This window comes from Pituophis catenifer, unplaced genomic scaffold, assembly GCF_029215685.1.
Source record: "Pituophis catenifer annectens isolate HBS135680 unplaced genomic scaffold, rPitCat1.0.hap2 SCAF_3, whole genome shotgun sequence".
NCBI classification, from domain to species: domain Eukaryota; kingdom Metazoa; phylum Chordata; class Lepidosauria; order Squamata; family Colubridae; genus Pituophis; species Pituophis catenifer.
Window position 1 is genome coordinate 216,268,528 of NW_027256883.1, and position 23,929 is coordinate 216,292,456.

Genomic DNA, 23,929 nt, shown 5'->3' on the forward strand with positions numbered 1-23,929 from the left:
AGGAAAGGCCGCCTCCCCCAGAGTCTTGGGGAGACCGAAAGCATGCTGTTGGCATAAAAATGCAGGTTACAAAGCCCCCCATCCTCCTGGCAGGTCCCTGACCTGAGTCGAGTTGCCTCAGTTTCCCATCAGGCAGGGAAGGTCAGTCTGGATTCCCTCCTTTGCTGGCTCTCATGCCTGACCACACACAGGAGATGAGCAGAGAGCAGCTCCAGGCAGAGTAGATTTGATTTAAATGAAGTCGATTTAAATCACTACTAAAAAGGCTTGATTTAAATCAACTCGGTTTAAATCATAATTTTTAAAGAGCAACTGTCATCTCTGTCCCGCAACGGCTCCTCCTCTGACCCGCTGTTGACTCACTGACAATCCCAGTCCCTTTAATGGGACTGCTGGTGATGAGGCAGGGACGCAACAAGGTGAGGGAGGTGGCAGGTGAGTGGATGCCCAGTAACGAGGGCTTCCATGATGGATCTGAAATGACAGGTGTTCTTTAAACATAAGGACACATTCTTACTGGTAGTTAAAATCTTTAATATTGTTACTTGCAAACAAAATGAAGGTTTCCTATTTAGCTTGCAGAGCTTAGATTCATCGAATGAGTTTCCCAAAAATGTTAATATTGCAGAATATACAGCCTCATGCTACATAACTAAGCTCCGTTTTATGCTGAATGAACTAAAATTTTAATGTATCCTAAATAGAAAACTATCTTTAGATAGATTTTTCACTCCAAAAGCATTTTATTAAAATAAATTTGATTTTAAAAATCTGATTTAAATTAAAAAATCCAACTTTTTTTATTTCTTTTAAAAATTGGTTCCAGGCCCGGAGTTGAGGAAGGGGTGCCAGGAGTTCAGGGCTGGTCTTGGCCTTCCATGCCCGCCACGGCCTCCTCCCCTCTTCCTTGCTGCTTTGAGGCCCCCTCTGCGGTCTCTGGCCTCCTGCAGGCTCAGAGAGGCTGATTCATCACTCAGGTTCATTTGCAACACAACTCTGCAAAACAAGCCAGAACCGCAAGGCCAGGCTGGAGCCAGGAAGCCCCCAGCTGGGTGGAAGTGTCCTCTGCAGCCTTGCCAGGAACCCCTGGAGTCAGCTGACCCCGGAGCAACCCTGGGCTGCAGCTGGGTGAGTCCTGGCACTGGAGAGGTGAACATCTGCCCCACCTCGAAGCAGAGTGGGGAGCCCAGAGGTGAGAGAGCACAACTAGGCTGGGCCCCTCTGTGATGAAGGGGTGGGTGCCAGTGCCAGCTCTGAGGTGCAGTCGCTCCCTCCTGCCCATCTCTGCCCCATTCCAGAACCAGATCTGGGATAAGGCCAGCTCAGGATGGGACCTTGAACCTGACCGGTGAGTGGGCCTGGGGCAGCCCCAGATAAGGAGTGTCAGGCGGCCAGGCCGGTTGGGCAGGGAGGCCACCCTAGACTTTTACCACACATGCCCCACAACTTCTACCTGGTGTGGATCACCACAGGATCCAGTTCATGGAACCCGAAAGGTCAAATATGACGAACAGCTTAATCAAATTTAAGCAAGAATAGTCCTCGTACAAATGCAGCATGTCAAGCATATACACTGCAAATTACTAAAGATGCACAAAAGTGGAATTTGGAAACCAAATAACTTTATTTTTGCTGTTTCTTTTGTTTTGTCTACCATGTTTCCCCGAAAATAAGATCCTGTCTTATATTTTTTGAACCCTGAAATAAGCGCTTGGCCTTATTGCCATGTGCTCAAAAGCCCGAGTAGGCTTATTATTAGGAGATGTCGTATTTTGGGGGAAACAGGATACTTTTTTGTTTTTCTCTAACATGTACACACAGTAAGTACCAGCATGATGGAGACCTTAGCATTAACTGCTAACTTAAAATATAAATGTTTACAACAAATTTTGTAATTTACCAGTAGTTTTATGTTTATGCATCCATTATGCAAACTTTGATTTGCATCCACGTTACAAATCACAGTTAATACTGACGCAAAGCTTCAGGTTTTCTCAAAGTTTTAAGAGGGTTAACCATCTCCAGCCAGCACTCCTTATTAAAATACTATAACAATTGTACTAAAACAAGGAAACGAATTCTGAAAGGCTTTAAAAAGCTGCTTTTCGCCAGACCTTCCTGAAGCCAGAACTTCCTTTGTTGCTCAATACATGGTTATTCCTTGACTTACGACCACAATTCAGCCCAGAATTTCTGTTGCTAAGCAAGGCAGACATTCGGCGAGTTTTGCCCCATTTTAAGACCTCCCTTCCACCGTTGTTAAGGGTATCACTGCCCTTGTTAGTAACGGTTCTTAAGTGAATCCAACTTCCTGATTGCTTATCAGAAGGTTGCAAAAGGGGATCACATGACCCCAGCACACTGCGACCGTCATAAATACGAATCAGTTGCCAAGTGTCTGAATTTTGATCATGTGACCACGTCGATGATTGTGACAGTTGTGTGAAAAGCAGTCCTGAATCACTTTTTTCAACGCCAAAGTATAACTTGGAAGAGTCAATAAATGAACTGTTGTAAGGGGTGGGCCAGCTGTCTTATTTTTCTTCGGCTTGTGCCGGCTTGGCAAGAGTTACTTTGCTTTATTGCTGGGGTAGCTGTGGCCCATGTCGATGGCAACTCTCAGAGAGGCAGGGCAGAGTTTCGGGCTGCTGTTAGGGGAGGACGCCTGTGCCACCACAGCCACCATCCCGGCTCTGGCCCTCGCCCACCGTGGTCTCCCGGCTCCTCAGACCGGGCGTGGTGCCAAGGGCAGCAGCTGAGGCAGAGGGCAGGTGGGCTACGCTGCTGGGGATGAGCAGGAGCCCTTGTGAGGCCTTGCCTCCATCCAGCCCGGCCCCCTCGGCTCCGGCCCCGCGTCCCTCTCCGTAGGGGCTGCTCCCGTCCAGCAATCTCTGCCCGACATCTCCGCTGCCCCCTCCTCACCAGGACTTTGGGAGTCTTCACGGGGGTGGGGGGGAGAGAGCTTCCACTGAGGCCGCTTGGGGCTGGGGGCGCTTAGCCCATTCAGGAGGACTAGAGGAGGGAGCTGAGGCTCTGCCGCTCAGGGACCCCCGAAGCAGGAGCCGAAGAAAGGCGGGAGCTGCCTCCCCTGGAATAACCTACCAGCTGTGGGGAGTATCTCCCCCTTTATCCCCTCGGAGGGGGCTAGTCGGAGTGACTAGCCCCCCGCCGGTGGGCTGCAATCGCAGGCGTCGGCGGCTCCAGCTCCTCTCGTACCTGCGCCCTGACTTCCCACCCGCGGGGGACCGGGAGGGGCTGCCCCACGGCCGAAGGACCCGCGTCCCGGGCTGCTGCGGCTGCCACTCGCGCGGCGGGCGAAGCCCCCAGTTCCGCCTTCTCGTCCCCGCCCGCCACGCGCGACGCCTCCCGGCAAACGGCGCGGGACCATCGGTCGCGGCGGGAAGGAGCGGCGGCCGAATGAAGGACGTTTCGCCCAAACGCTGCAGTGAACCGTCAAGGCGGGAACGGACGGGGGCTCCCCCGGGGCGGTGGTGGGAAGGTCCGCGCTGGAGAGGAGATCTTCCCGGGCCCGGTTCAAAACTCCCCACCGACCCTTTCACGCGTGGGAGACCGGGAGGACCTCCCCACCCCACCCGCGTGGCATGTTTGAAGGCTCACAGCCGCCAGTCCCGAAAGGCCGCCGAGCTCCCACGCAGGCGGGGAGGGTAAAACCCAGCGGGACGGTCCCCGTTTTTGTTACTCTTGCGAAGCCCGAAACCTCAGCCCGGAAAGGATGAGGCCCGCTCCCTTTGCTCCCTGGGTTGGCCAAAGCAGTGGGGCAGGTAACCGAGGGGAAGAACCCTGCCCCAAAGCCCCCTGGAGCTCCTGAGCTCTTCTCCAGGGGGAGAGCACCCAGAAGAAAGGGGGTGGGTGGGGGAGGGGCCCCAGGGTCTTGGACTGCAGCAGCTTGCTTGCCCCAGGCCAACCCAAAGCTTCAGGAGGTGGGGACTCCTGCGTACCCCACCCTCCTGGATGTCCTCCGGGCCGGCTGATGGAACCCTGCCGATGGATGGGCCTCCTTGGAAGTGCTCTATGTGATCATTTCTGGAAGGATGTGTGAACTTTATAACTGTGTACACGCGTGGGCACGCACACACACACACACACACACACACACACACCCAGGCTAGACTAAGTGAAATCCTGGGAACCAGGCATTTCTCCTGCGGTGTGTGAACAAGGCCATCACTCGAACCCAAGACAGGGCTGATTTGTTTAGCAGGCCCCATAAGTCCTGCAAAGACTTAACTTGTCCAAGGAGCCCCCTCCCGTTATTTTCTGTAGGTTGAAAAGGAGCTGTCCATCAATACCCCCTTCTCCCCCCCACTGGCTGGATATGGCAAAGTCCCCGGTTTTGTTTAGCGATTTACAAAGACTTTCATCGGCCAGGATTGTATAGCTGAGCACCCAGGGTGGCACCAGGAGCTCCGGGCTCCCCCTTCCGCCACTCAGGTGTTTCTTTTCCTGGTTTTGGTTTGGCAGATCCCTTGGATTCCACAGGTGTTCCTTGAGTGCCAGCAGGGCTGCAGAACCCAACAATGGGGAAGAGAAATGGGGGCGGCACGCTCCTGGGTTGCAAGGAGGTTGCGCTTACAGGACAGAAGGGAGGGTCATTTGTCATGGATTGTATCAGGCTGACCAGGGCTGAGAGAGGCTGGGAGTCTCAGCTGGAGGGCGATTTGGGCACCGAGGGGCAAAACAGCCCTCTGCTGGCACTGATCCCCACAACCCAAGTTTCTGGACACCAGATTGCCCCCCCCAAATGCTCCTTTATGACAGCCAGCTTGATCTAATGATGAAGGTCCAAAATTAGGAGTGAGGAGGCTGCGAGTTCTAGTCCTGCCTTCCATACAAGAGCCAGGAGGGGGACAGAAGACGACAAGGGCCAGAGCTTCCAAGAGAGTGGCCGGCAAAACCAGACAGACTTGGCCAGGGAGTCACCGGGTCAAGTTTAACTTAAAGGTGCCGTCCCAGAGAGCAACCAGTTTTGTAAATTGAATATTTTATTACTTCTGCTAAAATTAGGTTTGTGGTCGTAAGTTGAGGCCCCCCTCTAGCCTTCATGTGTGGGTTTGTGTTACCTCTTGTAACACAAGAGGTAACACAAGAGGTAACTTAAAGGTAAAAATTTAGTCAGTGCAACACAGACCTACAGGAGGTCCTCAGGTTATGACCATAATTTGGCATCAGGATTTCCATTGCAAAGCAAGGCAGTTGTTAAATGAGTCACACCTGATTTTTACAACCTTTTTTTGCCACAGTTTTTAAGCAAATCACTGTCATTAAGCGAATCTGGCTTTCCCCCTCCCCCGTTGATTTTATTTGTCGGAAGGCAGCTGAGAAGGTCGCAAAGGGCGAATCCGACTCTCCAAGCGACGTAAATGCAGGCAGTTAGCCAAATTTTGATCATGTGACCCATGGTCGTTACATGCGAGGACTGTTCATAAGCTGCTTTTTCCAGTGCGGTTGTAGCTTTGAAGGGTTGCTGAGCGAATGGTTGTACCATCACTGCATGGAGAACACCCCTATCCAAGTAGTCCTCAACTTACAACAGTTCGTTTAGTGACTGTTCAATGTTACAATGGCACTGAAAATGTGACTTATGACCATTTTTCACAGTTACGACCTTTGCAGCATCCCCAGGGTCACATGATCTTCTGACGGGCGAAGTTAATGGGGAAGCCAGTTCACTTAATGACCATGTTCCCAATTTAAGAACTGCAGGGATTCACCTAGAAACATGGAAAGGAAGGTTGTAAAAGGGGTGAAAATTCACTTAAATGTTTCACTTAACAACAGAAATTTGGGGGTCAATTGTGGTCATAAGTCGAGGACTTCTTCCTCCCCTTTTTAGCATTACATTTTACAAACAATAAACACGAGTGTAGAAGAGCTTAGGAGGGGATCTCTGATGGGGATGTCCTTTGGGGGGGGTGTGGAGGGAAAAGGACCCCAACATACTGTAGGTAGTTTTATACATAGGCAGCCCCTCTGCCGCCATTTTGTGAGAGCACCCGCAGCAGCACTGTGATGGGTCCGATGCATTCACCTGGAGACGGGAGGCCATCCGGGGTCCCCAGGCTGTTCCCAATGGCCAAGTCTGGTCCCTACAAGCCTGAGCAGGCCCGTCCTCTCCTGCACCCAGGGAAGGTGGGGGGGGGTGTCTGCTGCTCTGAGGAGGGGTGGGGGGAATCCCCCATGACCACTCGTGTGTCAAAGGCCCTGCTATGACTCAGAGGCTAGTGGTGGCTTACTTCCCACGGGGCTCTTCCCTTTTCTCCCATGAGAGCCTGACTACTCACCCAAGGCTGGGGCTGTGTCCCTCTTGGGTCACTGAGGACTCCACCACCACTGGCCCAGCAGGTGGGCTTCCCATCCCCCATCTCTGAGAACATCTCTCTGGCCCTGCACAGGCAAGCCCCCCCCCCCCCCCCCGGGCAGCCGGACCCTCAGGCCTTCCCAAAGCCTGCCGGGATTCTGCCTGCCTGGCCAGAGGCCACTCCTGGGCCTTGATGAGAGATGGTGACCGCGGCTGTCGGGGCCCAGAGGACAATGAGCTCATCCTGTGTGTCAAAGGAAGAGCGCCTTCTCTGTGGGGGCACCCACTCTTTGGAACAAAATACCCCCTGGAATACGAATAATCCCAGATCTTTGCACTTTCCGATGTGCCCTGAAGACCTTTCTGTTTCAACAAGCAGGGCTAGCATAAACATCTAAATGCTATGCCAAGGTCTTAGCAGATACACCAAGTTGACTCAGTTTATTATTTACTGTTTATAAAATATATATATATATATATGCATATAAAATCTTAATCTGTTCACCGCCCTGAGTCCTTCGGGAGAAGGGCGGTATAGAAATTCAATAAATAAATAAATAAACATCCAACTGGCAGTGCCCCCCCCCATGAAAGTCCCAGCTGTTGCCCCACAGAGGAGGAGGGATGGTCAGCAAAACGGGCCACGAGAAGCAGGCTCCAGGGGAACAGCAATGAAAGCCAAATCACCCTCTGCAAACGGGCCAAATTTGGGAAGAGAAAATAGAAAACAGGAAAGCAGATCCAAGGGCTCAAAGGAGACCCCAATGGGATTGTTTCCCTCCACCCCACCCCTGAGGCCAAGGCCTGGCAGGCCAGGTGTTGAGTGCATGCAGGCATTCTCTTCTGATACAGAGCGAACATTATCTACAGTAAATGTTTTAAATAAATAAATAGGTTTAGCCCATGCGATGTGTTCTCATTTGGGTGTCTTGTATTTTGCCAAGTCCTCTCTGGAAAGAGCGCAGAGAAGAGCCACAAAGATGATGGGGGGGCTGGAGGCTAAAACATACAAAGAACGGCTGCAGGAACTGGGCATGGCTAGTTTAATGAAAAGAAGGACCAGGGGAGACAGGAGAGCAGTCTTCCAATTTTTTCCCCCCCCGGTTTAAAAAAGTTTTATAGAGTTCTAATCTTTGAGGGGCTGCCACAAAGAAGAGGGGGCCAACTTATTTTCCAAAGCACCAGAAGGCAAGACAAGAAACAATGGGTGAAATCTAATCAAGGATTCTGGAATTAAGGAGAAATTTCCTAACCGTGAGAGCAATTAACCAGTGGAATGGCTTCCCTTCAGAAGTTGTGGGTGCCCTACCGCTGGAGGTTTTGAAGAAGAGGTGGCCTGAAATGGCCAAGGCGGGTTTTCTGCTTGAGCAGGAGGCTGGATTAGCGATGCCCAGCCTGCTCTCCTTGAAAACCCTGCCTGGACAAGCCCCCAGGGCTACCTTCACACACCTCTACCCCAAATAAATGCAGGACACCAGACTGTCCATGCAGCAGGCAAGGGCAAGCCCTGGTTTCTGCTTCACGCCGAGGCCCAAGCGACTCAGAGGAACAGGCCGGGCATCGGGTGGCATGAAAACTCCCCCTGCATCTCTCCCCCCCCTTTCCATCTGGGGATTTTCCCATGAGACACCATGGAAGGGAGCAGGGAGACAAAGGGAGGCCTCACCCACTGTCTGGAAGCAGAAGAGGGAAACTCCAGGTGGGTCACTGGGGCCTCCTGGGGTACAGAAGAGAGGGGGGGGGGAAGGGGGATGGCTTCCCTGCCCCTCTTGAGTCACAGGATGGTCCCGAGGGGTTCTCAGCTCTCAGGGGCTCCTCAGGAACTGCAGAATAAGCTTTCCCTGGGCAGACAACTGGATTGTTTTTTGGGTGGGGGGGGATGTGGCCCTCCCTGTCTGCTCTCTTTCACAAAGCATTTCTACACAGGGAAGAGCCACAGGGATGTCTTTTGACTTGCCATGCCAAGGCCTCCTGGGAGGGGGCTTTGCCTCCTGGAGAGGAGGGGAGGAGCCCTGGCATTGTTGGAGGTCTGAGTGGGGCTGCTGTCAGCAGAGATTGCGGCACGAGCGGTTCCTCCCCTGCGGCTGGACAGGCCGTGCTGTGCTCAGCGCCTCCAGCTCAGCATGATGAAACCACAGGTTGCTGGGCTCCCTCCCTCCTCAGCCCCTCACACACACACACACACACACACACACACACACACACACACACACACACACTTTGAGTGCCAAATTCACAGGCTTTCTGGAAAGGACACAAAGGTCTCAGCCAGCAGGCTTATGTACGGCAAGGGGACAGGTGTGTTAAGAGGCTAGCGTCCCCCTGGGAGAGCTGGCTGGGAGGGCAAAAGCACAGCAGTCCCAACCATCCAGGATGTCCAATAACTTCCTGGTTAGTCTGTCCTGGCAAAAACACCCAGGTTCCTCCTCCCAGGCCTGCCTGCTGCTGGGCCCTTCATCCAGAAGAGGGGCAGCCACCCCGTTCTTGGAGGGAGGCAGGAGGGAAAGGAAGGGTCTCTGTGAAGGCAGAGCAGGGGCTGCCCCTGAGCGCTCCCCCAGGGCCTGGGCCTGCATGGGCAAAGGAGAGGCCCTGTGCCAGAATAATGCCCAGGCAGTGGGCCTCGGTTGGAGTCTTGGGCAGGCAGCCTCCTGGTCCAGCTATCAGCCCAAGGCGACCCCTTTCCTACCTAGCCCACCCCACACTCTGAGGGTCTCCATCCCATCCTGCCCTATCAGAGGCAGGGAGCGGCCAGTGGGGCAGCGCTTGAACGGGCTCTGGTGCCGCCGATGCCACCCCACGAAGGACTAAAAGACAGGGGGCAGGGAAGCCAGATGCGCCGCAGGTCCTTGGCTCCTGGCTGCAGCGGCGTCCGAGCCTCGTCGAGGCGGACGGCTGCCCCCTTCGAACCCGCGGCTGGTCCCGCTGCGTTTCTCATTTCCTGTTGAGACAAGTCCAGGAAGTGGCAGCGCCCCGCCGGTTCTCCCCCTCTTCCACCGGGGGAGGGACCGCGGCTGACTCAGCCTTCCACCCCCTTCCCTCTCCCCGCGCACCATAAAGGGCCCCGCCGGCCGTCGGGCTGCAGACGGCTGTGCTCGGCTGAGTTTGGCGCTACCCGCAGGACCCGAGAGCGGAGAAGGAGAGACCCTCGCCCACCTCGCCTCAGCAGCCATGAGGGTCCCAGCCCCGGCCCTCCTCCTCCTCCTGGCGCTCCTGCCGCTGCCCTGCTCGTGGGCCGCCCCCAGGGAAGGGAAGAGCCCCGTAGTCATCAACTTCCCCGGGGACGCGGTCAGCCGCATGACGGACCGGGAGCTGGCCGCCGTGAGTCTCCAAGCTGCGCACTCTGGCGGGTCCTCCGCTGGGCAGAGCCCCCCCCGCCTTTCGTACTCCGCGAGAGCAAGATAGAGACCGAGCGCGGCTCTCCCTCCGGGGCGCCCGGTTGCCTCCAGTCCCCACTGGCGCTCCGCTCGGCCGACCCAGGTCAGATGGCGCGAGTGCGGGCGCCGTTGCGGGAAGCCAGCCGCGCCAGCGACTCCCAGCCGGCTCTTCATTCGGTGCCAGTGCCTGACTGGAGACCCCGCGGGGTCCGCTCACGGGATGAGGGTTGGGGTCAAGGCCAAGACAGGACATCAACGCAAACTCCAGCCCCGTCCCCGTCCGCCCAGCCGCCGCTTGGCTCCCTTCCCCGGCCGAGAGCCCCCCGCTAGCGCCCGCTCCTCTCTCTCCGCAGCGCTACCTCCAGCGTTACGGGTACTTGACGGCGACCAACCCCGGGGGGCAGGTGAAGCTGGAGACCCCCCTCAAGGCGATGCAGAAGCAACTGGGCTTGCCGGAAACAGGGGAGCTGGACGCCCCCACCCTCACGGCCATGCGGGCGCCCCGCTGCGGAGTCCCGGACGTGGGTCGCTTCCAGACGTTCCAGGGCGACCTCAAGTGGGACCACACAGACCTCACCTACCGGTGAGCGAGCGGGCACCTTCGGCGGGTTCACGGCCCGCGTGGCAGACTGCAAGTGGAGGGGACCCCAAGATTCCTGGGGAGGGCAGCGGATTGAGGAAGGCTGCCCTCCCCTCAGAGGCAGGCCCGTATCCTGCCAAGGGGGTGTGTGCAGGCGCGCGCGGACGTGCGTGAGGAGGGGGCTGGGGGCAGGGCTTCCTTCAGGCCGCCTCTGAACCTCCGCTCTTTGGCAGGGTGGTCAACTATTCCCCGGACCTGGACGGCTCCGTCATCGAAGATGCCTTCGCCAGAGCCTTCAAGGTGTGGAGCCAGGTGACGCCCCTCACCTTCACCCGCCAGCAGGAGGGGGAGGTGGACATTCTCATCCAGTTTGGAACGGGAGGTGAGTTGGAGGGGAGGAGAGGGTTGGGGGGCAGCTGGGATCGCCCCTCCTCTCCTGTCTGGAGGCTTGGAAGAATTCCTGCTCAGATTGTGATCTCTTCCCCCCACCCCCCACCCGGCACAGAGCATGGTGACGGCTACCCTTTTGATGGCAAGGATGGACTTCTGGCCCACGCCTTCCCTCCTGGCAAAGACCGCTTCAGCGGGGATGCCCATTTTGACGATGACGAGTTCTGGACGCTGGGCACGGGCATTGGTGAGTTGGCCCCCTTGCTGGCTGGTGCTTCTCTGGGCGCTGGAGCCTTGCCCGCCTGATGCCCAGTTCTCCTCTTCTCTGAGCAGTGGTGAAGACCTACTTTGGCAACGCCAACGGGGCTTCCTGCCGATTCCCCTTCACCTTTGGGGGCAAAAGCTACTCCACCTGCACCACCGAAGGGAGAGAAGATGGGCTGCCCTGGTGTGCCACCACCCCCAACTTTGACCGGGACAAGAAATATGGCTTCTGCCCCAGCGAACGTGAGTAGCCAGGACTCAGAAAGCAGGAAGGGGGGGGGGGATGGAATGGGATGGGGTAGGGTAGAATAGGCATAGACCTCGGAGGTCTTGTAGTCCAACGCTCTGCTCAAGCAGGAGACCCTAGACCAGTGGCCTCCAACCCTTGGGCACCAGGGACCAGTTCCATGGAGAGAGGTTTGTCAGTGGGGTCTGGAGGGGCTCTGTGTGTTTTGTGTGCTGCCAGATGGGGCTTCGCTTGTTTGTGTGTCCCAGTCTCTGGCATGCCCTGGCCCAGTGCGGCTCCACAGACCTGGGATTGTGGACCCCGTCCTAGACCATTTCAGACAAGTGGCAGTCTAATGTCTTCTTAAAAGACTCCAGTGATTGATCAGGACTGAAGCCCTAATTGCCCCGCAGCGTGTGGGGAGATGGGGGGGGCGTAACCAGAAGGGGCTCCTGGGTTTGGAAAGCTGAGCTGCACAGTCCCTCCCAGGGGAGAAGCGAAGAGCAAGGGGGGGAGCAAGCAGGCCCCCACTGACAATCTAACCAGGGCAAGGGGGCGGGGGGGGGGGGCTCTCAAAGTATTCCATTCAAGCAATTTGCTTCTGAGACCCTGCTCCTTGTTTAGTTGTGAGCCGTTTAAGGGTTGGGTGGCATATAAATTTAAGAAGTGAATAAATAACAAGGGGAACTGAGCTGCATCCCGAGGAAGACAATGAGGGAAGTCTGGTTCCCTGCAATTTTTGGTGAATTCCTTTTTCCTGGTGGCTTTGCTAGTCCTCTTCACTTACGACGGGAACAGCGACGGGGAGAAGTGCGTGTTCCCCTTCGTCTTCGAGGGCAAATCCTACCAGGGATGCACCACCGATGGGCGCACAGACGGCTACCGCTGGTGCGCGACCACCGCCAACTTTGACCAGGACAAGAAATACGGCTTCTGCCCAAATAGAGGTACGTGAGACCAGGGGCACGTGGTGTTTGGGACAGGGTGCGGTGTGGGGAAAGCACTCTGCATGTGCTCAGGGACACCCTCAGTCCTGGCATTACCAAGGGGGGCTGCAGCTGCAGAGCCCACAGACCAGCCCTGACAGTCTCACGTTCAGCTTCAGGGTCTGCCCCCTGGCTTCAGAGGGTTCTGCTTGGTCGTTGCAACAGCTGGGGGCCAAAGCTGACCTCTCCCTTCCCCCCCCCCAGACACGGCTGTGATTGGAGGGAACTCCCAGGGCGAGCCCTGCTCCTTCCCCTTCAAGTTCCTGGGCCAGACGTACAGCAGCTGCACCACGGAGGGACGCACCGATGGGAAGCTCTGGTGCGCCACCACCAGAGACTACGATGCGGACCAGAAGTGGGGTCTTTGCCCTGACCAAGGTATGGGGGAAGCTCCTTTCACTGCCCCCCTGGGAAGCTGGTGAGGAGGGTACTCAGCACATCCACCCACTGGGCATGAATAGCTCAGCCATTAATAACGCCCGAGTGCCGTGCAAGGGAGTAAGCTCCCATTCCTTGCTCCAGCTCCTGTTTGAAAGCAGGCAAATGTGAGTAGATAAATAGGTACCATTTCAGTGGGAAGTTAGCAGCATTCCATTCGCTTTTGGTGTATCCCTTTGCTGGCCACATGGCCACAGAAAAGTCTTTGGACAAGGCTGGCTCCCTTGGCCAAGAAAGAGAGAGGCGCACCATGCCTCAGAGCCAGACATGACGGGGCAGGGGAAAACCTTACTTTTGCACGCATGCACGCACACGCACCAAGTGTGTTGGGAAGACTCTCTGGCAGTCTAGGGGAAGGGCCATGAGGGGAATCGATGACCCAGGTGCCACAGGGATTGAGGGCCCCCGGCGAGGCCTCCAAGGCAGGGCCCCGGTCCACTCTCTGCTGTTGCTTCGCACCCCCAGGTTACAGCCTCTTCCTGGTTGCGGCACATGAGTTCGGCCACTCACTGGGCCTGGAGCACTCCAGCATCCGGGAAGCCCTGATGTACCCCATGTACACCTACCTGGCTGACTTCCAGCTGCATTCGGACGACGTGGCCGGAATCCAGTATCTCTACGGTGAGCAGGGGGTGGGGGGGGCTGCCAGGGGGGTTTCCTGGGAGCAGAAGGCAGGCTGTCCACCCTCCCCAGGCCCTGAAACAGGCAGCTCTCTGGCCCTGCCCGGGAAGCTCCGGAAGGAATTGGGGTGGCTCAGGGCTGGGGGTCTGTTCACACACTGTGTCCTGAGTGGCCCTGGTCTGGAAGCCCTTTCCATGAATAACATGACGCCCAAGTTCCTTTACCATGATGTGGAAGGACCCCTGGAAGTCCTCAGGTCCACTAGCAATCCCCACCATCAAAGGACCCCCCTCTTGGCTCCACTTCAGCTGTTTCTGCACTAGGGAAGGGGCTCCTCCGACATCCCCTCCCACCGCCAAATCAGTGCCTCTGATGCTTGTGCTGCTCCTCCTTCTCCCCCCCACTAGGTCGAGGATCAGGCCCTCAGCCCACGGCGCCCATCCCCCCTTCTCAGGCCCCCACTGAAGCTGAGGACTCCTCCACCGTGGATGATGGCTCTTCTGTGACCGAGACCCCCGCTGTGGACGGCCGGAGCAGCGCCTGCCGGGCGGAGGGCTTTGATGGGGTGGGCGAGATCCAGAAGGTGCTGCACTTCTTCAAGGACGGGTGAGAGGCTAGGCAGGAGGGGGGCTGGGCAGAGCTGGGGGCCAGGGTCTCCTTGCGCCCACAGAGGGCCTGGAAGGACTCGGGCGTTGGGCACCGCAGGGGAAAGTGAGGTCAGGCTGAGCTGCCTTTCCTGCTCAGGCAATACTGGCGAATGTCGAGCACCGGGGCCGGGCCCCTGGAGGGCCCCCTGCGGATCCAGAGTACCTGGCCGGCCCTCCCAGATGTCATTGACGCGGCTTTCCAGGACCCTCTGACCAAGAAGCTCTTCTTCTTCTCAGGTGAGGCCCCTCCCCACCCTTACGTGGGCGGCTGTGGGCCTCAGGATCCCCCCTGCCTCTGTCCCTGCTGAGAGGCCAGGAAGGGCCCTTGGAGCCGGCTCCTCTGCTTGGGAAGGGGCCCCTGCTCAGCCACCCACCCACTCCTCCTTCTTGCAGGCCAGCGCTTCTGGGTGTCCCAGGGGCCACGGGTGGTCGGCCCTCGGAGCCTTGACAAGTTGGGCATCGGAAGAGACGTGCGCAAGATTGTGGGGAGCCTGACACGGAAGCAGGGGAGGGTCTTGCTCTTCAGCGGAGATCAATTCTGGAGGTACAGGGGCCCGTGAGGGGAGCAGAACATGGGGGGACCTCTGCCCAACCCCCTTCCTTTGGGAGCCAAAGGCTGGATGAGGGGACAGAGGCTGCTCAGCCTCCGGGAGCCCCAAGCAGCAGCCTCCCAGGGGGACTCCTGCATCCTCAGCCAAACACACACCCCCCGGCTGCTTTGACTGGTCTGGCCTGGCTCTCTGGGCCGGGGGGGGGGGGAGGCTGCACCCCACAGGTAGATCCAGGGAGAAGGAAAGCAGAGCTGGGATTACCAACCTCTGCATGGGAACAGGCACCCTCAGGGGCATCTAGAGGGCATCTTGAGGGACCTTGCTAACTTTTCCTCTCCCCCCCCCAGGCTGGATGTGAAAAAGGAGCAGGTGGACAAGGCGTATCCCCGCTACATTGACAGCCTCTTTCCTGGGGTCCCCATTGATGCTAACTTGGTCTTCCAGTACAAAGGTAAGGGGGGCAGGAGGGGGAACAACCTCAGGTGGGGCCCAGACAGCCCCCCCCCCATGGGTCCTCTGCAGAGGGTCTCTGCTGTGCAAGGGGGCAGCCCAGGAAGCTCCTCCCTGGTCCAGCAAGCCGCAGCGGGTAGGTGGGGCTACTCTGATGGGGCTGCAGAAGACAGATGACCACTAGAGGGCAGCAGCAGGCAAGGACATCCCTAACCCTGGCTGACCGATTGAGTGGTTCTGCCAAAGCAGGAGGGGGAGGGGGGGTGCAGAAGAGGGAAACCCACCTCGCTCATGTAGGGGACACAGACAGGCAGACAGACAGACACACACACAGACAGACTCTTAGGTGGGGGCTCTCCTGGGAGGGAGGGAGGAGGAGGGGGGCATGCCTGAATGGCTGAACTCAGTGGATAGAGCCTCCCCACCCCCCACCAGTGCAGAGGAAGAGGCTCATTGGGAGACTCTCCAGGGTGAGGACCACAACTGCGGTGGGGGGGGGAGGGACCTTGCCTCCCCTTCCTCTCCTCCTCTTGGTGCTCAGGGCCTGGAGACTCTTTCTGCACCCCCTCCCCCTCCCTGACTCCCTTCTGGGATGCAAAGCAGGTGGGGAGGAGTCTGCCAGCCCACATGCACCTGGGTCAGTGGGGGAGCTGGTGGGCCCCCCAGGGCCTTTCCCTCCCCCCCCAAGGGAAGAAGGCAACTTTGGGGGACAAGTTGAGAGGACGGTGAGGGGGCGGCTTAGTGGTTGGCCCCGTCCAAGGACCGCAGGGACAATGAATCCCCCTTGACCCCCAAGCTCTGAGCCCAGGCTGGGAGCTCTGGGTCTGGTTTAGGGTTTCTCCTTCCCTCCCTCCCAGGAGAGATTCCCAGGGGCCTCGGCAGTAATGGGGGTGCCACCTTTGAACCAGGAGGAGGTGTCCCCTGGGGGTCCCTGCAATTCCCTCCCTGTGGCCGCTCGCCTTCACCAGCCGTTTCCTCTCTTCCAGGGAGGTTCCACTTCTGCCGCCACCCCTTCTGCTGGCAAATGACCCCCCGCTACCAGGTGACGCGGGTGGGGTACTTCAAGCAGGACGTCCTGAAGTGCCCGGAACAATGAGACGCATCCCACCTGCACCCTCTGCTTCGAAATGCCTCTGGACGCAGGGGCATCGCTGCGCACCGTTGACCCCTCCCTGGCTGGCCAGCTGATGGGGGCGGCCTCTCTGCTTGGTGGGCCAAATGCTGCCCTGGCTCCTCGCCCCCCCCAGCCTCCGGAAGACTTGCCAGGAAGAGTGGGGGGAGAGTTCTCCTCAGCCGTGGTCCCCATCCACTGAATGGAGTGGGAAGCTCTGGCCACAAGCCCTTCCCCCGGCCTCCGTCACTTGCTCAGGAAGCAGCCAACAGAGAGAGGAGGGAGACTTCATGGGGGGGGCACTCTTTGCAGCTTTGTGACTATTTGTGATTGAAAGGGGGGGGTTCTCATCTGCTCCCCACTTTGCTCCCTCTTGTCCTGAAATCCAAAGCAGGCTCTGCCATTTTAGGAGCTGCTTCACAGGAGGGGGGGGCAATTTTGATATCTGGCTTTAACAGAATGAGAGAGTTGGAAGGGATCTTGGAGGTCTTCTAGTCCAGCCCCCTGCTCAAATTGCCCTGGGCTGAAATTACTCCAAAAATGTGGGGTAAGGAAGGTGACAGAGGCGGAGCCTTAACTGCTTTAAATCCGTATGGTGTGGAGGTTTTAGGTCCTTTTGCCCAGGCGGCCAAGAAGCTTCGATCGCTTCTGAGCAAACTCTCTGATTCCAGACTAAATTCAGGGCTTACTTTCCCCTTGCTTGTTGGGGGGCTGATGCTCAACTTCTGTCCCGTCTCTCTCTCATCTCCTCATTTTGGGGGAGGACCTGCTGGGGTTCGCTCGGAGCATTGCCTGGGTGGCTGTAAATTGGGCATCGTATCCCTGGTCTTATTTTTTGGAAATAAAAATTTTGTTTTGTTTTATCTCTTGCGCATTTTCTGTCCATTTGGCTGTAACTGCTTACTGGGCGAGGTGGGGAAGGGGGGGGAGAATAAAAATCATGCCGGGAACTGTCCGTAATATTTCAGGAGGTTCGTGCCAGTCTTTGGGGGAGGCCCTTTTCCATTCTGGGCCTCGCATGGAAGGAGCTGCAGCTCACAAAAGCCACAAGGCTCTTGCCACAGAGAGGCCCCATTTTTAATTGTAAAAGGGAAGCCCAGCCATGCAAACCAGAAAACTTTTATGTTAAATGGCTCCATAAATTGTGTTGCAGGTCGTCCACAACCGTTCATTTAGTGACCGAAATTACAAGAGGACGACCATTGCAGCATCCCCCGGGTCACGTGACCAAAATTCAGCTGCTTGGAAAGTGGCTCATGTTAATGACGGTCATAGTGTCCCGGGGTCACGTGATCCCCTTCTGCGACCTTCTGACGAGCAGAGTCCATGGGGAAGCCAGATTCACTTAACAACTGTGTTACTAACTGAACAACTGCAGTGGTTCACTTAACAACGGTGGCAAGAAAGTTGTAAAATGGGGCAAAATTCACTTAACAAATGTCTCGCTGAGCATCAGAAATGTTGGGCTCGATTGTGGTTGTAAGTTGAGGACCCCTGAAAAGGCCCGGTGAAACCCAAGAGAAACTGCGCTTAACCCATCGACTCTGTGGCCCCCAAAGGCCTCCGAGGGAGCTTCTTTCCTCCGCTGCCAGACTTCGCTCTTCCTTCTGCCCCCCTCCCCCTCCCACGCAGCTCTTCAGGGCCGCAGCCCCGAAGTGGCTCAGGTGGGCTGGGACATCAGGCCCACCAGGCACGCGTACCGAAAATCATATGAAATACCGGAGTAACATCTGGGTCTCCTGGGGGTCACCCCAACAGATGGACACCTCCCTGCCCCCCTGATCAGGGTGGCAGTGAGATGACAGAGGCCAAGGAGCCCCCCGCAGATGGCAGAATGACTCGATGGTCCATCTTGCCCAGCAGACGGACTTCAGCCAAACTGCTGTCCATCTGGAAGCCCTGGGATTCAGTCCCGCCCCCCCAAACTGCCCTGCAGCTCTGCTCCTGGGGGAGGCAACCCTCCCCGGGCCCCCAGAGGAACTCAGGAAAAGGACAGTAGGGAGAGTGGGGCTCAAGGACAGAGGTCCTCTCCTTCCACCAACCTCCACTAGTGTCACTCACCTTCCTGTTGGACGAGGCTGGGGGTCCCATGGAGGGAGAAAGGCTTCGATGGGTGCAGAGCTGTTTGGATAGTCAGGTGGGTGGCATAAAGGTGAAAAGGGAAATATAAACAGGGCCTGGTGTCTCCAGCAGAAGCTCTGGCTTGGCAAGCAGGGAGATCAAAGCCCCTCCAGTCTTGGAGCTGGAAAGAGCCCCTTGGGCAGCCATGGTGAACCTTTTGGGCTCAGGGTGTCAAAAATCCAGAAAACGCCTGACTTAAGTCTGCTGCTCTCTCTCTCCCCCCCTCTTCTCTCTCACCCACACAAGGGAAAAAGTTGTCTGTCTCCTCTCCCTGGACAAGGGCACTCAGCGTGTTGGTGAAGGCTGGCATGCCACCCCAAGGGTTGTGCGGTGCCCCCATTGACACGTGTCTCCTAGGGCCACCATCCCTGCCCCAGAGAACCATCCCTGGTCACTGCAGGAAGCCAAAGGAAATGTCCAGCCTCCCCTTAAACCCATTCAGGGTAGGAGAGCCCAGCCCCTCCCTGGGAAATTGCATCCCCCCCCCATCCAACTTCTTTTGGTGTTCAGCCAGAATTTTCCTCCCTGGTGCTTCAGCCCTTCGTTCCCCGGCCTGCCTTCTGGAACGAGAGGGAGGAGAAAATGGCCCCCAAGATGCCAGCTGATCCGTGTCTTTGAGCTTTGCCCAGAACTGATGCCAAAGTGGCTGAGGCTTCCTTTGCCCATTTCCAAAGAGAAGGGTAACATCTGCCCTCCTCTCCTTCTCTGCCACTCCTCCAATGACTCCGATGCCCAGAGAGATGCTGGCAAGATCAGCCCTGATTTTTCCCTTTCCCTGGAGATCCCTGGATCTCATTTCTATTGATCTCAGCCCGAGTCCTGCCCTTCAACTCTTCCCGGGACATCGAGCTGCTGGCTGGCAAGGACGGGCACCGAGGAATCCTGCCATCTCTTGCTATCTTAGTACTTTGTCACCATCTCTGACTGGCTGCCATACAGCCCCCTCTTTTCCTCCTTTTATTTTGAAAGTCCCTGTGGGTCACTCTTGGCATCCCTTGCTAACCTCGGCTTATTGGCGGTAAAAAGGCTTATCACCCACAAAGTGATATCTTAACAGAATGCAAACCAAGAAGATGGAAGAGAGGAGAGGAGAGGAGAGGAGAGGAAAGGAAAGGAAAGGAAAGGAAGGGAAAAAGAAGGTAAATAAAGTTGGTGATAACCATTATTCAGTCAAATGAGAATTTTTGCCTTCAAGAGCTCCTGGAGCATTCAGAGAGATTGGCTGACCCTTAGTTCAAACATGGAAGTTTTCCCTCAAGCAGCACCGGGAAAACGATGCCGGCTCCTGTCTCTATTCCTGACCTCATGTGGATGACCAAAAGCTGCTCAAGCAGGGAACCCTCTGCCATTTCGGACGAATTTGCAGACGACATAAGCTGGCAGAAATAGCCAACATCCCAGAAGATAGGCTCAGGCTGCAGAAGGATCTTGACAGACTTGAACACTGGATCCAATGGAGAGAAAAGCAAAGCTTTATACTTTACAAGGAACCAAATGTACAGATACGGATTAGGTGAAACTTGGCTCAGTAGCAGTAACTGCATGAAGGATCTTGGAGTCCTAGTGGACAATCACCTAAATAGGAGCCAACCGTGTGCTGAAGCCTCCAAAATAGCCAATGCAATCCTAGGCTGCATTAACAGAGGAACTGAATCAAGATGACGTAAAGTACTTTTTAAAAACATTGTTTTGATCTTTTTTCTCGTTTCCAGCCAAGAATATCTTGCTTCCTCATCCTCTCGTCTGCTTGCATATATTTCATTAATTTTATCTTCCATGTATCATTTTAATCCTTTCTCTTACTTCTGTTCCAAATAAAATGCATAAAGTTCTTCCTTCTCTTGTTCCTGTGCTGCTGTGTTCTTTTTAAATTGTTATTGTACCAATTATAAAAGTTCCATTATAGTTTCCCCTTCTTTTCACCAAAGTCAAATTGCTTGCAGACGAAAAAAGAAAAAAAAAGCCTCCTCCACAAAGTCCCACAACTGTTATCTATAGAATTCACAACTTTCCAAAACAAAAAGCAAGTTACAATGTACAACCTCCGTGCTTTCCGCGCCGAACTGAAGACATGGCTTTTTCAGCAAATTCCCTGATCTGTTATGAGATTTTAGTTGTTGGGGTTTTTACATTTGAATGTTTTTAGTTTTATTTATTGTTATATGTTTTTTTATTCTGTGAGCCGCCCCGAGTCCTACGGGAGAAGGGCGGCATAGAAATCTAATAAATAAATAAATAAATAAATAAATAAATAAATAAATAAATAAATAAATAAATAAATAAATACAATGTCCTTTTTAAGTTTATATTTTATGTTTATATTTTTAAAAAAATTAAAAAAAACTTTTTACAAAAAAAAAGATGACATGAAGTACCACTTTATAAGGCCTTGGTAAGGCCACATGTAGAATATTGCATCCAGTTTTGGTAACCACAATATAATCAGTCTTGTTAAGACTTGGGTAGAGTGCTGAGAAGAGCAAGAAAGATGATTAGGGGGCCGGAGGCTAAAACATGAAGAACAGTTGCAGGAATTGGGTCTAGCCTAGTTGAAAAGAAGGAGCACAAGTGACATGACAGCAGCCTTCCAATATCTCAGGGGCTGCCCCAAAGAAGAGGGGGTCAACCAATTCTCCAAAGCACCTGAGGGCAGGACAAGAAACAATGGGTGGAAACTGAACAAAGGAAGAAGCAATCTAGAACGAAGGAGAAAATTCCTGACAGAACAATTAACCAGTGGAATAGCTTGCCTTCAGAAGTTGTGGGTGCTCCATCAGTGGAGGTTTTGAAGAAGAGACTGGACAACCATCTGTCTAAAACTGTATAGGGTCTTCTGATTGAGCAGTGGGCTGGACTAGAAGACCTCCATGGTCCCTTCTAATTCTATTATTGTGGGCCTCAAGGCCACCTCTTAGCTAGGCTGCAGGGCAGCCTCTAAATTAGGCCACAGGGCCACCTCTCAGCTGGTCCACTGGCCAACTCTCGTCTGGGCTGGGGGCATCTCTCAGCTCAACCACAAGGCCGTCTCTCAGGTGGTCTGCCAGCGGGCTTTCAGCTGGGCCACAGGGCTGTCTCTCTGCTGGGCTGCAGGGCCACCTCTCAGTTGCTTTGCCAGGCTGCCTCTCAGCAGGTACATTGGCAACCTGTCAGCAGGTACATTGGCCACCTCTCAGCTAGGCCGCAGTGCCGTCTCTTAGCTTGTCCGCCGGGAGCCTCTCAGCTGCACTGCAGGGCCATTTCCCCTGCTGGGCCTGTCCTGTCTCTCAGATGGCCTGTAGGGCTGCCTCTCAGCTTTTCTGACAGCCGTAGGGGCGATTTTCAGCTGGTCCAGCAGTTGCTCCGACGGCTGCCTCTCACCTTAGCCACAGCTGGTCTGATGGTCACATCTTGATCCCATCCTCTCGGTTTTAATTAATTCGGTTTTAATTGGGTTGTTTTACATTATTTGGGCCAAAATTATTTAATTGTTTTTTAAATTGTTTTTAAATTTTGTATACTATGTTTTATTTTGGCTGTGCACCGCCCTGAGTCCCGCAGGAGAAGGGCGGTATAAAAATAAAAATAAATAAATAAATCTCAGTTTGTCCAAGGGCGGCCTCTCAGTTTTCCGACAGCTATCTCTCAGCTGGGCTGCAGGACCATCTCCATGCTGGGCCCATGCTGTCTCTTAGCTGGTCCACCTGCTGCCACACAATTGGGCCACAGTGCTCTCTCACCTGGTCTGATGGCCACTTCTCAGCTGCTCCAATGGTTGCCTCTCAGCTTGGCCACAGGGCTGCCTTTCAGCTGGTCTGACAGCTACCTCTCAGCCAAGCCGCAGTTCCACCTCTCACCTGAGCTGCAGGGCCGCCTCTCTGCTGGGTCCCGCCATTTCTGAGCTGGTCCAACGGCTGCCACTCAGGTGGTCCCATGGACATGTCCCAGTGGGGCTGCAAGGCTGCCTTTCAGCTGTCCCAATGGCCACCTCTCAGCTGGACTGCAGGGTTGTCTTTCAGCGGGTATAACAGCCGTGTCTCTTCTAGGGCGAAGGCTGCCTCACAGCTCAACCCCAGGGTCGCCTCTCAGCTGATGTGATGGCCATCTCTCACCTGGTCCAATAAGCTGCTTGTCAGCTGCTCCGATGGCCATAGGGCTGCTTCTCTGCTAGGCCCATGCTGTGTCACAACTAATCTACAAGAGCCTTGGTAGCGCAGCAGACTAAAGTGCTGTTAAGTAGCACCAGCTGCCTGCAATTACTGCAAGTTCGAATCTCACCAGGCTCAAGGTTGACTCAGCCTTCCCTCCTTTTGAGGTAGGTAAAATGAGGACCCGGATTGTGGGGGCAATAAGCTGACTTTGAATAAAAAAGAACACCGCTTAGGGGGGCCCGAAAGCCCTACTAAGCAGGTATATACAAAAGTATGAAGGCTATTGCTTAATGCATTGTAAGCCACCCTGAGTCTCCGGAAAAGGGCGGCATATAAATCGAACCAATAAATAAATAAATAAAAATCTGCCAGCGCTTCTCAGCCACATCTCAGCTGGTCCAATGGCCCTCTCCCAGCTGGTCCAATTGCACTCTCCCAGCTGGTCCAATGCCACTCTCAGCTGGTCAAATGCCCACCTCCCAGGTGGTCCAACTCACAGCTGGTCCAATGGTCACCTCTCAGCTGGTTCAATGTCCATCTCCAAGATGGTCCAATGACCTTCTCCCAATTGATCCAATGTCAACACACAGCAGATCCATTGTTCTTCTCCCATTTGGTCCAATGACCCCCTACCAGATCGTCCAATGACACCTCTAAGCTCTCTGACCTTGTCCAATGGCAGCTCCCAGATGGTCCAATGGCCTACTCCTAGCTGGTGCAATGGCCCTCTACCAACTAGTACAATGCCACCTCTCAGCTGGTAAAATGGCATCTCTCAGCTGGCCCAATAGCCGCCTCCCAGCTTGTCCAATTGCCCCCCCCTCCCCAGAGCTCTGGACAGATCATGAAGTGCTCCTGCCTGGAGAAGGGGAAGGGGCTGATGCCCTCCCTTTCCAGATCTTCCTGCAAGCGCTGCAAGGCACAAACCAGATTGACTCTGTGGCCCCCTGCTGTGTGGGACCTGAACAACAGTTGATGGAAGTCAAGACACCCCCCGCCCCGGCCAGGGCTTCCCTGGCCGTAGGGCAGGAAGTGGCAGTTGCCCAATGAGTATTCTAATCACGGCTCCAGGTCAATCAGGAAAGCCTTTGAACATTGGAGTGGCTGCTGCTTCAGTCCCACAGCCCAAGTCGACACCCAGATCTTGCGCCCTGCGCCCTCCAGAGCAGGACTCTGCACCCAGAGTCCATGAGCCTCTTTGGGTCACATTTTAGGAGGCACCAGACACGTTTTCTTCTTGATTCGCAGCTGCAATAGAGCTTATATTTTCTTCTAGGTATTGTAATGCAGACGTTGTTCAGAACATTGGTTCGATCATTCATTTTAATTTCTAAACAGAAATGGAAACCTTCAATGTACAGCACAGTTCCTCCCTGTCTGTTGCTTCTGTTCTTTTTGAAGAAATTATATCTTTTAATGGCTCTGTTCTAGTCATCCCACCAGGTCTCCTGTTACACGCTTTAAAATCGCATTTCCCCTTCTCTCCTGTGCTCAAGAATCCAAACGGATTGGTTCATTTGTCTGAATATCGGTATCTAGATAACAAAAGGATGGATTTTGTGTGGGACTACACAACCCCTGACCCACAGCCCCAGCCCCACACCTTGTCAGAGGTATTCCTTTCCTGATTCAATGCAATCCTAGGCTGCATAAACAGAGGGAGAGAATCAAGATCATGCAAAGTGTTGATACCACTGTATAATGCCTTAGTAAGGCCACACTTG

The 23,929-nt window shown here is 55.0% G+C and overlaps 1 protein-coding gene across 1 annotated transcript; it reads left to right on the top strand.

Moving 5' to 3' along the window:
• The first annotated feature begins 9,487 nt into the window (after window positions 1-9,487).
• MMP9 (matrix metallopeptidase 9) lies at window positions 9,488-16,820 on the top strand. Its single transcript, XM_070941906.1, has 13 exons — window positions 9,488-9,637; window positions 10,047-10,276; window positions 10,507-10,655; window positions 10,779-10,910; window positions 10,997-11,170; window positions 11,927-12,100; window positions 12,344-12,517; window positions 13,043-13,198; window positions 13,606-13,804; window positions 13,943-14,082; window positions 14,239-14,389; window positions 14,744-14,847; window positions 15,833-16,820. The coding sequence occupies exons 1-13, from the start codon at window positions 9,488-9,490 to the stop codon at window positions 15,940-15,942; spliced, it is 2,043 nt and encodes a 680-aa protein (XP_070798007.1). The 3' UTR covers window positions 15,943-16,820.
• Window positions 16,821-23,929: the final 7,109 nt, after the last annotated feature.

Bases quoted from the DNA above. Each gene is read 5' to 3' on its own strand.
- MMP9 (XM_070941906.1), top strand. From the start codon at position 9,488: ATGAGGGTCCCAGCCCCGGCCCTCCTCCTCCTCCTGGCGCTCCTGCCG. The intron at 10,656-10,778 runs GTGAGTTGGAGG...CACCCGGCACAG, and splicing joins CATCCAGTTTGGAACGGGAG to AGCATGGTGACGGCTACCCT. The intron at 12,518-13,042 runs GTATGGGGGAAG...TCGCACCCCCAG, and splicing joins GGGTCTTTGCCCTGACCAAG to GTTACAGCCTCTTCCTGGTT.